This window comes from Pinus tabuliformis, chromosome 9, assembly GCF_031772625.1.
Source record: "Pinus tabuliformis cultivar Carrire ecotype Pingquan chromosome 9, CPIR1, whole genome shotgun sequence".
In the NCBI taxonomy this organism is placed as follows: Eukaryota; Viridiplantae; Streptophyta; class Pinopsida; order Pinales; family Pinaceae; genus Pinus; species Pinus tabuliformis.
Window position 1 is genome coordinate 1,967,805,199 of NC_142307.1, and position 13,425 is coordinate 1,967,818,623.

Below are 13,425 nucleotides of genomic sequence, written 5' to 3' on the forward strand. Positions count from 1 at the left end.
GTTGCTTGAACCTTTAGAATTTTCTCTTAAAGATTATGTGATAGACGTTGGATGATATCCATAAAGTGCTAATGCATTACAAGATATTGTCGGATTAATTTCTTCTTTTTCTGGGGTTGGTTCTTTGTGTATATCCTCTTCTTTTGACATTTCTTGATCCTTTTCTTCCTCCTCTTCATAATTTATGTCAATTAATTTCTTCTCAACACACTTTTGACCTTTAGTGTATTTGCTATCACAACTGTAACAAAGCCCTTTTGCTCCTTTTTCCTCCAATTGTTGTGGTGTCAACCTTGTAGGTTGTGGGAGACTAGGAGCAACAACACTTCCATCTTTATAGTGATGAGTGGTAGAATTCCTTGTTGCCATAGCTTTCAACTTTTCTTGCCACCCTGAATGGCTTCTCCAATGAATCAAGTTGCCAAAGGCGAACCTCATGTTGGATGTTATCTTTTAAAGTCCCTATGAAGACATCAACCCTATGCACCTCTGGAATATCGGTTACCCTAATATTCAATTTTTGGAAGTATCCAATGTGCTCCGCCATTTAACCCTTTTGTTTGAGATTTATCAATTGGCTAAAGAAGGTGTTGCTCTTTGTATCTTCATAATATGCTATCATTGCCTCCGTAAAAATTGACCAGGTGACAAGTGGCTTAGGAGAACAAAGCCATCTATACCATACAAACTGATTTGGTTCTAAATATAAAGATAAAATACATACCTTTTGTGACAGTTGCACATCATGTAGATCAAAATATTGCTCCATCTGTAGTATCCAAGTTACCGGATCCTTGCCATCAAACTTCCTCATATCTACCTTTGTAATATGGTGGTTCTCAAACCGCACATTGGAGTCTCTAAAATCATAACTGATATTCCTTTTGTCTTCATCATGGTTTTCATGGATTGCCTTGTCATCACTGAGACGCCTTTCTTCTAGCAACTTTGCCAAACCTTCCTTTAACCCCTCTATCTTGACATTCATCATTGCTTGCATGTCTACTTTTAAACCATCATTCAAAACTCCCATGTCCCTTTGTATACCATCTATCTTGACATTCATCATGGCTTCCAATTCATTTTTCATTACTTTTTGCTTCCAATAATATTGTAGGGGCACAACAATAACAATAGTGTGCTTCTATGGGGCACAATAATAACAACATGGGGACTACATGGGCACAACAATACAATAAGGGGGTTGCACTAAAAACAATAAGGGGCTACACTAGTAAGGGGGTTGTCCTCAACGCTTGAGTAGTTCTGGATGCTTCTGTATAAAATTATCATCCTCCCATGTGGAGTCTTTAGTGGGTAAGTTCTTCCACTTGATGAGATACTCTGAAATTGATCGATTTCATAGCTGTCAGGTTCTTGATTTTGTCACTGCTTTAGGTTCCAATATGATTTTTCCTTCCTCGTCAAGTTTCGACAATATTGTTTGAACTAAGAGCTTGTCACCTATAACCTTCTTTAAGCATGAAACATGGAAAACTGGGGGCACTCGGGAAGATGCAGGAAGCTCCAATTTGTATGCCATAGTACAAATATTTTGCAGTAGTACCAATCTTTTGTAGCACCTTGTAAGGACCATAGTACTTTGCTGATAATTTATTATCCTTCTTAGCTTGCTTGAGGGACATTTGTTTGTGTGGTTGTAGCCATAAAAATACCCAATCACCTACATCAAAACTTCTTTCGCTACAATGTTGATCTACATGTTGTTTCATTCGATTCTGTGCAAAGTGAGGTTATCCTTTAAGAGTTGGAGAACTTGTTGTTGATGCTCAATGTGATCTTTCGTTGCTTGAACCTTAGAATTTTCTCTTGAAGATGATGTGATGGATGGTGGATGATATCCATAAAATCCCAATGCATTACAAGATATGGTCGGATTCATTTCTTCTTTCTCTGGGGTTGGTTACTAGTGTATATCCTCTTCTTTTAATGTTTCTTGATCATTTTCATCCTCCTCTTCCCAATTTATGTAAATTAATTTCTTCTCAACGCACTTATAACTTTTAGTGTATTTTCTATCACAGCTGTAACAAAGCCCTTTTGCTCTTTTTTCCTCCAATTGTTGTGGTGTCAACCTTGTAGGTTGTGGGAGACTAGGAGCAACAACACTTCCATCTTTATACTGTTGAATGGTAGAATTCCTTGTTGCCATAATTTTGCTTTCAACTTTTCTTGCCGCCCTGAATGCCTTCTCCAATGAATCAAGTTGCCATAGGCGAACCTCATATTGAATGTTATCTTTTAAAGTCCCTATAAAGACATCAATCTTGTGCTCCTCTGGAATATCGATTACGCTAATATTCAATTTTTGGAAGTCTCCAATGTGCTCCGCCAATGAACTCTTTTGTTTGAGATTTATCAATTGGCTAAAGAAGGTGTTGCTCTTTGTATCTTCATAATATGCTATCATTTCCTTCGTAAAAATTGACCATGTGACAAGTGGTTTACGAGAACAAAGCCATCTATACCATACAAACTGATTTGGTTCTAAATATAAAGATGCAATATATACCTTTTGTGACGGTTGCACATCATGTAGATCAAAATATTGCTCCATCTATAGTATCCAAGTTACCGGATCCTTGCCATCAAACTTCCTCATATCTATCTTTGGAATGTGGTGGTTCTTAAACCCCACATTGGAGTCTCTAAAATCATAATTGATATTCCTTTTGTCTTCATCATGATTTTCATGGATTGCCTTGTCACCACTGGGACGCCTTTCTTCTAGCAACTTTGCCAAACCTTCCTTCAACCCCTCTATCTTGACATTCATCATTGTTTCCATGTCTGCTTTTAAAGCATCATTCAAAACTCCTTGGTCCCTTTTTATACCATCTATCTTAACATTCATCATGGCTTCCAATTCATTTTTCATTACTTTTTGCTTCCAATAATATTGTACGGGCACAACAATAACAATAGTGTGTTTCTATGGGGCACAATAATAACAACATGGGGACTACATGGGCACAACAATACAATAAGGGGGTTGCACTAATAACAATAAGGGGCTACACTAGTAGTATAGGGACCTAACATGCCCCACTCATCCAAAAATGTGTTGTCCTCAACGCTTGAGTAGTTCTGGATGCTTCTATATAAAATTATCGTCCTCCCATGTGGAGTTTTTAGCAGGTAAGTTCTTCCACTTGATGAGATACTCTGAAATTGATCGATTTCGTAGCTGTCAGGTTCTTGATTTTGTGACTGCTTTAGGTTCAAATATGATTTTTTCTTCCTCGTCAAGTTTTGACAATATTGTTTGAACTAATAGCTTGTCACGTATAACCTTCTTTAAGCATGAAACATGGAAAACTGGGGGCACTCGGGAAGATGCAGGAAGCTCCAATTTGTATGCCATAGTACCAATATTTTGCAGCACCTTGTAAGGGCCATAATACTTTGGTGATAATTTATTATCCTTCTTAGCTTTCTTGAGGGACATTTGTTCGTATGGTTGTAGCCGTAAAAATACCCAATCACCTACATCAAAACTTCTTTAACTGCGATGTTGATCTCCATGTTGTTTCATTCGATTTTCCGCCAAAGTAAGGTTATCGTTTAAGAGTTGGAGAACTTCTTGTTGATGCTCAATGTGATCTTTCGTTGCTTGAACCTTATAATTTTCTCTTGAAGATGATGTGATGGATGGTGGATGATATCCATAAAGTGCCAATGCATTACACAATATGGTCGGATTAATTTCTTCTTTCTCTAGGGTTGGTTATTAGTGTATATCCTCTTCTTTTGACATTTCTTGATCATTTTCATCCTCCTCTTCCCAATTTATGTCAATTAATTTTGTCTCAGCACACTTATGACCTTTAGTGTATTTGTTATCACAACTGTAACAAAGCCCTTTTGCTCTTTTTTCCTCCAATTGTTGTGGTGTCAACCTTGTAGGTTGTGGGAGACTAGGAGCAACAACACTTCCATCTTTATAGTGATGAATGGTCCTTGTTGCCATAATTTTGCTTTCAACTTTTCTTGCAACCCTGAATTCCTTCTCCAATGAATCAACTTCCCAAAGGCAAATCTCATGTTGGATGTTATCTTTTAAAGTCCCTATGAAGACATCAATCCTGTGCTCCTCTAGAATATCGGTTACCCTAATATTCAATTTTTGGAATTCTCCAATGTGCTCCGCCAATGAACCCTTTTGTTTGAGATTTATCAATCGGCTAAAGAATGTGTTGCTCTTTGTATCTTCATAATATGCTATCATTTAAACGTAAAAATTGAGCAGGTGACAAGTGGTTTACGAGAACAAAGCCATCTATAACATACAAACTGATTTGGTTCTAAATATAAATATGCAATACGTACCTTTTGTGACGGTTGCACATCATGTAGATCAAAATATTGCTCCATCTATAGTATCCAAGTTACCAGATCCTTGTCATCAAACTTCCTCATATCTATCTTTGGAATGTGGTGGTTCTTAAACCCCACATTGGAGTCTCTAAAATCGTAATTGATATTCCTTTTGTCTTCATCATGATTTTCATGGATTGCCTTGTCACCACTGGGACACCTTTCTTCTAGCAACTTTGTCAAACCTTCCTTCAACCCCTCTATCTTGACATTCATCATTGCTTCCATGTCTGCTTTTAAACCATCATTCAAAACTCCCATTTCCCTTTTTATACCATCTATCTTAACATTCATCATGGCTTCCAATTCATTTTTCATTACTTTTTGCAAGAGAGAAATTTGTTGCACTTGGTCTCGTAAATTGGATATATCATGTGTTGAAATTTGGTACCACAAGACAGGTGGTTCCCTAAGATTTTGATCTTTGGCCTAGGGAAAAGTGTCCAAAAGAATTTAATTTTTCTCCTAAAGTGACTTTGTAATTTTTTTATAAAGTTAAATCTAATTTAAAAGTGAAACTAAGTGATAAAGTTACTAAATCTAATTTTAAAGTGACTTTTATAAAGTCAACGAAAAATTAGAAAGGAAAAGTGACTTTGGAAATAAATGACTAAGTGGGTCTTTATTAAAGTGGGGTGAATTAAAAAATAAAAAGTGAGATTTAAATGAGCATTTAATCTCATCCTTAGATCTCAATCTATTTCAGCCATTGGATTTAGGGATCACCCAAAAGTCACTTGGGGTTAGATTAAAGGAGGAAAAGGAGGAAAAGGTCATTCATTCTTTCATGAGCAAATTGGGAGAAGGAGAGCAAGAGAGCAAGAAAGATTTTTGAGCAGGGAGGAGAAGGAGACAGCAGCTTGGCACACATTCCAAGGCAGCAGTTGAGCAGATTTGTACAGCTGGTTCAGCACACAGTGAAAGGCAGATTTTGGCACGATTTTCGAGTGGTTTGCACAAAAATCGAGGAGCAGTTTGCTGATTTTTCTGCACGCAAAACGAGGGTCGTACAGCGCATTTATTGCAGTCTGTACAGTGCATTTAATTCTGGCCATACAGCAGCGTTTAATGCTGAAAGTGGGCACGAAAATCGAGAAGGCCATACAGCATTTATTGCTGTCTTATTTGCTGTAATTTCCAGTTTGTTGTGAGGCATGGGAAAAGAGATAAGTTGTAAATTTGCTTGCTGATTTTTTTTCGCTGAGTATTTCTCACTGTGAAAAAGGCATTTTCAGAAATAAAGAAGAGCTCTCGAACTGGTTTTCCCCAAGAGTAGTAGGGGGTTTTTCCAGGGTCACATTGACCAAAAATCTCAGTGTTTAAATGTGTTTTAATGGCTGTTTATTACTGCTGATTTTTATTTCTACAATTTCCAGCATTCTGTAAAATTTCCAGAATTTGTGTTTACAGCAAATTTATTTTTTCCAGCTTGTTAAATGTATGGTTATGGGAAAGGGCATCTAACTATATGGGAGAAATAAGGAGAAACTGGAAACCAGGGTGGGAAAACAGAATTTCTACATCATGTTGCATCTCTTCCTTTTTTTCATGTGTCATAGTAGAGATTTCGAGTTGCTTACTAGATGTTTCCATTTTCTTTCTTTAGGGCATCAATTAATGATAATTATTCTTCACAATGACCTTTGACGCACTTCAACTAATTTTTCAAACAAAACTTATGCAAATTTTTAAAAAAACTACACAAAAATTTTCACCTTGTAGGAGCTTGACATTGAATCTGTTGTATCTCTATAATTTCGCATCTCCAAGCTCTGAAATTTCGTCTTGTGGTAGCTCTCTAAGTTCTCTTTCCAACCCCACAAGTCTGATCAAGATCGAGTTCTCCAAAAAATAGTTATGCCCAATCTTCCACGATGACCTGATTTTAGACTGGTTCGGTAGAGCGAACTTGTACGAAGTGCCACTTGTCACTGTTTCAACCTTCGGCTCTAAAAACGATACCCAACAAGCTACAATATGTGCTCTTTCTGTTATACGAAATTGGAATGTGGTGCTCAGAGAGAAGGTTATGATGATTTTTCCAAGGTCACCTGTTTGAGATGGAATTCGGGTGCCTGCAAAAACCCTTACATCTTTGGATCATATCTCTAAAAATATAGTGAGACAAGGTCTGAAATTCGGTCGCAAGGTTCATCAAGATTTCAGCTCAAATGGGTTTTACTTTCAGATTCTGAAACTTCGTAGAAAAAAAGTTATAGCGAAAATGCCACGATGACCTGTTTGAAGTAGCAAAACCCTAGAATCCAAAGCTCTGATCCCAAATGTTATGCAACCAGCTCGGAAAATAGAAGAAGAGATAGATCAACGACTTCAAAATAAGCCTCTTCAAGGGGGCAACCTCCTTTACATTACACAAATGAACAATTCTTGGATGATACAAATGACAAGACCTCCTTTCTATATATAGGAATCTAAGGGGTCCCAATATAATCAGAGCCTACATAACAATAATATTATAGGGGCACAACAATAACAATATTGGGCTTCTATGGGGCACAATAATAACAACATGGGGACTACATGGGCACAACAATACAATAAAGGGGTTGCACTAATGGCAATAAGGGGCTACACTAGTAGTATAGGGACCTAAAAATCAGCCAGGGCCAAAACCTCTCACTCTTTGAGAAGAAAACCCGCACAAATTCTTCTTATAAAGATTTCAATCGACGAATACCAAAACCAAGACCCTTGACCTATTACCACTCCAAGACCAAGACACAAGTTCTCTTGATAGTCAACCTTCTTCATGACTTCTCCTCTTCCACTTTGACCTTCTTCGCTTATCAACATGAACTGAGATCATCTCCTATCGAACTGTAGAAACACTTGAAGTGACATGGAAACTCATCATTGTCATATCATCATACTGTGAACACTGAATCTCTGTGGCTTCATTATAACACTGATATGCTTCCAGAAATCTTAACTTCACAACTGTAATGCTATCGAACTCCTTCACTATGATTATATCTGAGCTCCTTGACTGTAGGGTTAACTGAACCAGTCACTATAGCTATTTACCTGAATTTCAGAGATATATTTGAGCTTGTGACTTCTATAGTACCTCCTTGTTGTCCCATGAAAAGTCTTTGCATTCCCTTTATCATGAAAGACCTTCACTGCCCCTTCAATGCCTTCTCTAAGATTGTCTTCTCTGATCCGAATCTCAGAGAATCCGAGCTCCTGAACTGTGGAAATAAGCATCCACTTCATGCCTATATATAGTAGTCTGCCCATATATATAAGTCGACCTGAGTGTATGAAGGGTTGTGTCTCTTAAATGGGTAAGCCGACGTGTGCTATTTACTTCATTTGGAGGCCAACTTGAACAAGATGATTGTGCTTGTCTTTGGAGGGCTTCCAAATACTTTCATATACATTTGACACATGCTCAAGAAGAGCTCTTTATACATGACATTAGTTATTTTGACTTTAATGACAAAACCTAAGGCTCTCAATGGGAGCCATCTAAATAAAATCTCTTGATCATGAAACCCGTGAAGCAAGGCATTACAAAAATAATTTTATTTACTTCTTTTCATCATTTACAAAGATCATAATTACATGTCATTATGAAGACCGAACCTAGTTACACTTTTCAACAGAAAAGAAGTTGATCTGAGGCAGAGAAGAAGTCACCTCTGAGGCAGAGTTATGTCTATCTCAAGGACGAATCTGAGGACAAATTTCTGAGATGATGAAGGCCAAATTTCAGAGGCATGTTGTAGGACCAAATTTCAGAGGCATGTTGTAAGACTGAATTTATGAGGAAGTACAGGACTGAATTTCTGAATGGGCAGACTTTTGACTTGAGTAGGAAGGAGTTGGACCAGATCTTACCAAATCTCTTTGTTGGATAGTTTGAGTTTATGGTTGACTAGATGATCTAGGTGTGTCTCTTGTTGAACTGAAGAATTTCCCCAAGGAAAAGGTTGTCGGGTTTCCGCCCCATGTGGGCTTTCCCAGGGTAAATGCTTGTGTTCTTGATTTGGCTGTCTCTTTATGATCCAAATGTCTATTGTTGAAGATCTTCTGCATAATTACATTATGATGAAATTGAATGAATGAAAGATTAAATTAAGAAATCATAAGAAGTAATTATCAGTTTAGAAGACCTACGAAAAATCAACAGATGAAACAATCATTAACCACTTTGGATGTCATTTGGCCATCTCGTGGTCACAATTTCATGATCCTGTTTATCAGCTAGGAGACCAAAAAAATGCAGCCATTTACTTTAAGATTGTATATTTTCAATTTGAACACAAAAAATTTAGATATTTTTTAAATACTCCAATAAGTATAGAAAACTCTTTTCCATGGTACTTAGTCCATCATAGTTTAGCTCTAGACCATTTATTTTTAGGTGCTTGACTTATTATGAGATCCACTAAAGATAGTATTGGTTGTCTAGAGACTCAAAAGATTCATTATCAGCTTCGATCCATTATGAGATCCAAAGATGTGTAACCCTATTCTACTAGGATCTGACACAATATAGGAAGAACAAGTTCAGAAAAGGTACTATCTAGAGATCTTGCCCCATCTCATCGGAACATTTTTCAAACTTAAAAGATATTTTTACCAAAAACACATTAAGACAAGGGGAAAACATATTCCAGTAGGCCATTGGAGGGCTAAATAGAGACGGCAACATACATTCTGTAGAACTGTCATTGATAAGAGTTCTTCAATGTTGAGAGGGAATATCAATGGCTTAACTGAGTCATCATAACTTTTTGTTCTACATTGGTTTACATGTATACCAACTCTATGTATCACTTAAAAAATCAATGTTTCTTTTTATCATTTCTTTCATTTTACAGAATGGATGCTTGAAACACTCCCCTGTCTTTGGTTATTCACTACTGCAGTTTCACTAACTGTTAGTGATTACTAGTGCATAAAGAAACATTGCATTTTATTCCAATACATCCTAGAATTAGCAAGAATGGCATAAACTCCCCGAAATGCCCTGTTTGTGGCAAAAGAAAATCTATCAAGAACATGTCTTGGATATGTCCCAGACAGAAATCACTATGAGAATTGGTTGCAACCCTTCAAGATGACACCAGAACCTGGTCTGTCACCTTCACAACTAGATGGAAAATGTTGACAGTGGAAGTTTTGTATTTTATAGGAAGGACAAAAATAGCATTCTTCTTGGAAAATTGTTACATCAACTACTATCACATTATTTCCAAATGTGTATTGCATATTATAAAACAAATGTTGAAAATGTGTTTGGATCATGCAGTGAAAGCATTTAACAGCCACTATTGTCCATTGAAGGAATATGACAAATCTCATGCACTGTAAGTAAGATGCCACCTGATTAAGACACCTCAAAATCAAGTCCAAATGCAAACCTGGGCTCAAAACGATCTGTATGTCTTGGTAGAGATCACTGTTGTCATGCCCCATCAACCACTAAGAAATTAAATATCCCCCTATTCCTCTTGTCATGTCCCAACACGTAGAATAGAAAGAAAGAGATGAACTGGAGAATCAATCTCATGGATAGGAGCTCCCCTCTCCCAGGCCCCTCCCATGTTGATAAACTATATTCTGTTAAAGTTCACCTTAGTTTTGGACTCAATTACCATATAAAGTTGTTCTCTTTCCAATATTTTGTCACCAAGCAACAACTGACTTTTTAGACAGGAAGGAGGTGCTTAAGATTGCAATGCTTTTAGAAGAAAATAGAGCATTAAAAGTTCTATATATCTCAAACAAAAAAACATGATTTAACTTCAAGTTGCAGACAGGCATATAAATGAAATGAAATAAAAATATATGACATGAAGTGCAGAGACTAAAGTTTCAGATGCATTTTTATGTAACAACCTGTGAAACAAATCATGCATTTTGAGTAACTGTGACATCGTTACTCTGCAATTGGAACCATATTTGATAAGCCTATTTTTCTTAGCAAGAGTGTTAACGTAGTGAAATAACCATTGTCCCTTTGAAATCTGTATCCTGTTTAATTAGGTCTTGAAATGATATACTCTAGACTTCTGCAGGCCTCTTCTTGCAACTTCAGGTTCAAAGCTCAAACAAATCCTATTTCTTGTTACACTAAACACATGTAATATCATGAGCATCTTTTAGAGAGGAATTTCAAAAGCTAAATAATATAGGTTTGAGTTCAAACTTACAGCTGGCAGCAGGTTTCTCTGGAGAGAAGCAATGTCAAAGAAGAATAAACACCACAAATCCAATAAAATATATCAGTTCCATGAAATCAATGGATCACAACTAGAACTGAGCAATCATAGAGAGATCTGAAAAAATATTAAATGAAATTACTTTGGATGCACTAACTGTTTTCTGGATGAGGGGTCTCTTCAACATGAATGAGAAGCTTGTTGAAGGTAATGAATACTTTAAAGAAAGTATACCTTGAAGGACATGTTTCCCAGCTCTTAATATCTTCATTGATATCTCAACCTGTCAAAATCCCAATATTTGCTTAAGTTCCTAATTTACCTACATTATAAATCTACTTAATCATATACTCCAGTGTTAAAGATTTCATGTATCAGATTTGAAATATGACGACTTGGCATGGCAATATGATGAGAAATGTTAGTGTTTATCTTTGACATATTGAGAATGTATATAATGCTGCCAAGTTTAAGAATTAAAAGAGGACCATATCTATCCACAATGACTTGTCGGGATGGTGAAAGCAAGGCACTATTAAATAGCCCACCAGGGTTCAAGTCTCACCTAGGCCATGCTTGTGCTTGTGTACCTTCTTGTGTTTCTTAGACATGTTAGAAAATGTAACTAAGTTCGGTCTTCATAATAACATTTATTATACTTGTTTTTGTAAAGCATGTTCTTCATGCTATATTGAAAAAGAATTTGTATTTTGATTCAAAAGAATATGTATTTGAGACAAGTCCCATTAGGACTGTCAAAAGAAAAGAAAATGAATTTTTTATATAAGTCCACAAAAAGATCAAGTCGGCCCTCCTCCATCATGTAGTCTCAAAGACCCCAAGTGGCACCACTTTGAACCACATGGGCAGCTATGACAGACATTTCAACCTACTTGGCTCATTTGAATCACATACATGAGATCATCTACTGCAGTTGTGTGAAGTTGAGAAAGAGGACGCAATGGAGAAGACAAGAAGACAAATTGCCAGAAGGAAGATTTTCTGTTCTTGCGAAAGAAATTTGTTTTTGGCCTAGTTTCTCTCTTCTATTGTTCACATATGTGGGAGGTTGTTTTTGTTGCTGGAGAACTAGTTTCTAAGGTCTATTGCAGATCTGAATTTTTGATCTTATCTATTGCAAGGTCGAACTACAACATTTTGACAGAATCTGAAGCCGCTTGGCTAGGGTTTTCTTGGAGAGGTTTGACCAGATTTGACTTGAACTTGGGAGACCTGGTTTGAGGAGGGTTTGAGTTGATCTTGGGTGGCGGGATTGACTTTGATATTGCTCATTGGTATAAGAAAGGATTTTGTTAGAAAATCAGAAAGGCAGCAAGATTTTCTTATATTGATAATTACTTGTGATATTCCTGTGTTCTTATTAACTTTGTTTACGTTCTTCTTTTATCTTCTTTCCATCATGCAATCATCAAATCAAAACATGAAGATCAGGGACACCTGATATAGGCACTCAGCCAAAGCCAAAACTCCTCTATAGGGGAAAACCCAGTCAACTCTTCCACTAGTAGATTCAAATCAAGATGAGACAATCCAAGACCTCTTAGACCTAGACAAAGACCTCCTCCAACCACCAAGTCAGCCCTTCCTTCTTGTAGATGATCCTTGCCAAAGTCTCCAAGTACCAGCTTCACAGTTGCAGCTTCAATCCAGAATTTCAGCCCCCAACTTCAGAACATCAAAACTGCAATAGATTCGGCCCCAACAACAGCCCAGTAACTTCGCACGTGTGAGAGATAGAATGCCCAAAAACTCGATTTAGGTCTTCCCAGCTAATCTTCTTCTTCTCTAGCAATTTCTCTCTCTTTTCTGCTTTTCTTTCTTGTAAATCGAACTTCTTGAGTGTGTGTGTCAAATAGGTCGAATTGCTTCTTATTTATAGCCTTTTAGCTGGGTCGAATAGCCCTAATCTAGGCCTACTTGTTGAGGATAAGACCGACTTGGTGTGGAGGTGACAAATGATCTTTTTGACTCAAAAATAATTCATTTTACATGATACCACAGCTCAAGAAGGGTCTAATAAAAATGACAATGACTCTATTGACTCAATTCAAAACCTAGAAGCCTTCAATGGAGGCTTTGACCTAACCATTGACCCAAGCATGAAACCCATGCTTTAATAAGTCAATTTCTTTTATAATAAAATTATTTTTCTTTCTTTTGACAAATACATTACATCGTGACTCAAATACAATTATGAAGGTTGACACTAGCTACATTCTTCAACACTCCCTCTTAACTAGGGAGGTATTCATAATTACATATATACTGAGGTACATGGAAGATCTCAAAATGATATACTCTACGAAGAGTTCACAGCATACGTAATGCTACAGATTAGATACCTGACCAAGGTACTCTAAACGTGTGGGACTAAGGTGAACTCAAGCTTTAGCCACTCTAGGTACCAACAGGCATTTAAGCTCTATCACCAAACCAAGAATCTAGGTGTGTATCCAAGGTCAGAGCTCCATGACCAACGCCACCCTCCCTACTTCAGGATCTAGACATCAATAGATAGGTCGGCCAGATGTCCTCCCAAGCATTAGGCACTCAGCCCAAATGCTTACATCTCTCCTTATAAACTAAATCAGATATATATCTGCCACTTCCAAGCATACTTCAAATGTTCAACCTTTTTATGGAGAGATCTTGCACAATCACAACCCCAATCAGTGATAAACTTTTAAATACATATATAAGTAAACACAATCCTTCGGAGTCCTTAATCATCCTGATGCTACTCATATAATCATCAAGTCATTCATATACAACTTGTTGCAAGATTTCATTTTCTTTCACTTCTTCAATAGCA

General features: G+C 37.0%; 1 protein-coding gene across 3 annotated transcripts in view; it reads right to left on the bottom strand.

Moving 5' to 3' along the window:
* Positions 1-13,425, bottom strand: part of LOC149156870 (NAD(P)-binding Rossmann-fold superfamily protein) — a 343,287-nt gene that overhangs the window by 161,024 nt on the left and 168,838 nt on the right. For all 3 annotated transcript variants that reach the window (XM_089438734.1, XM_089438733.1, XM_089438732.1), the window contains exons 4-5: positions 10,827-10,875; positions 10,584-10,601 (exon numbers count right to left, since the gene is read on the bottom strand). In XM_089438734.1, coding sequence (XP_089294860.1) covers positions 10,584-10,601; positions 10,827-10,875 — 67 coding nt within the window. The remainder of the gene's footprint in view (positions 1-10,583; positions 10,602-10,826; positions 10,876-13,425) is intronic.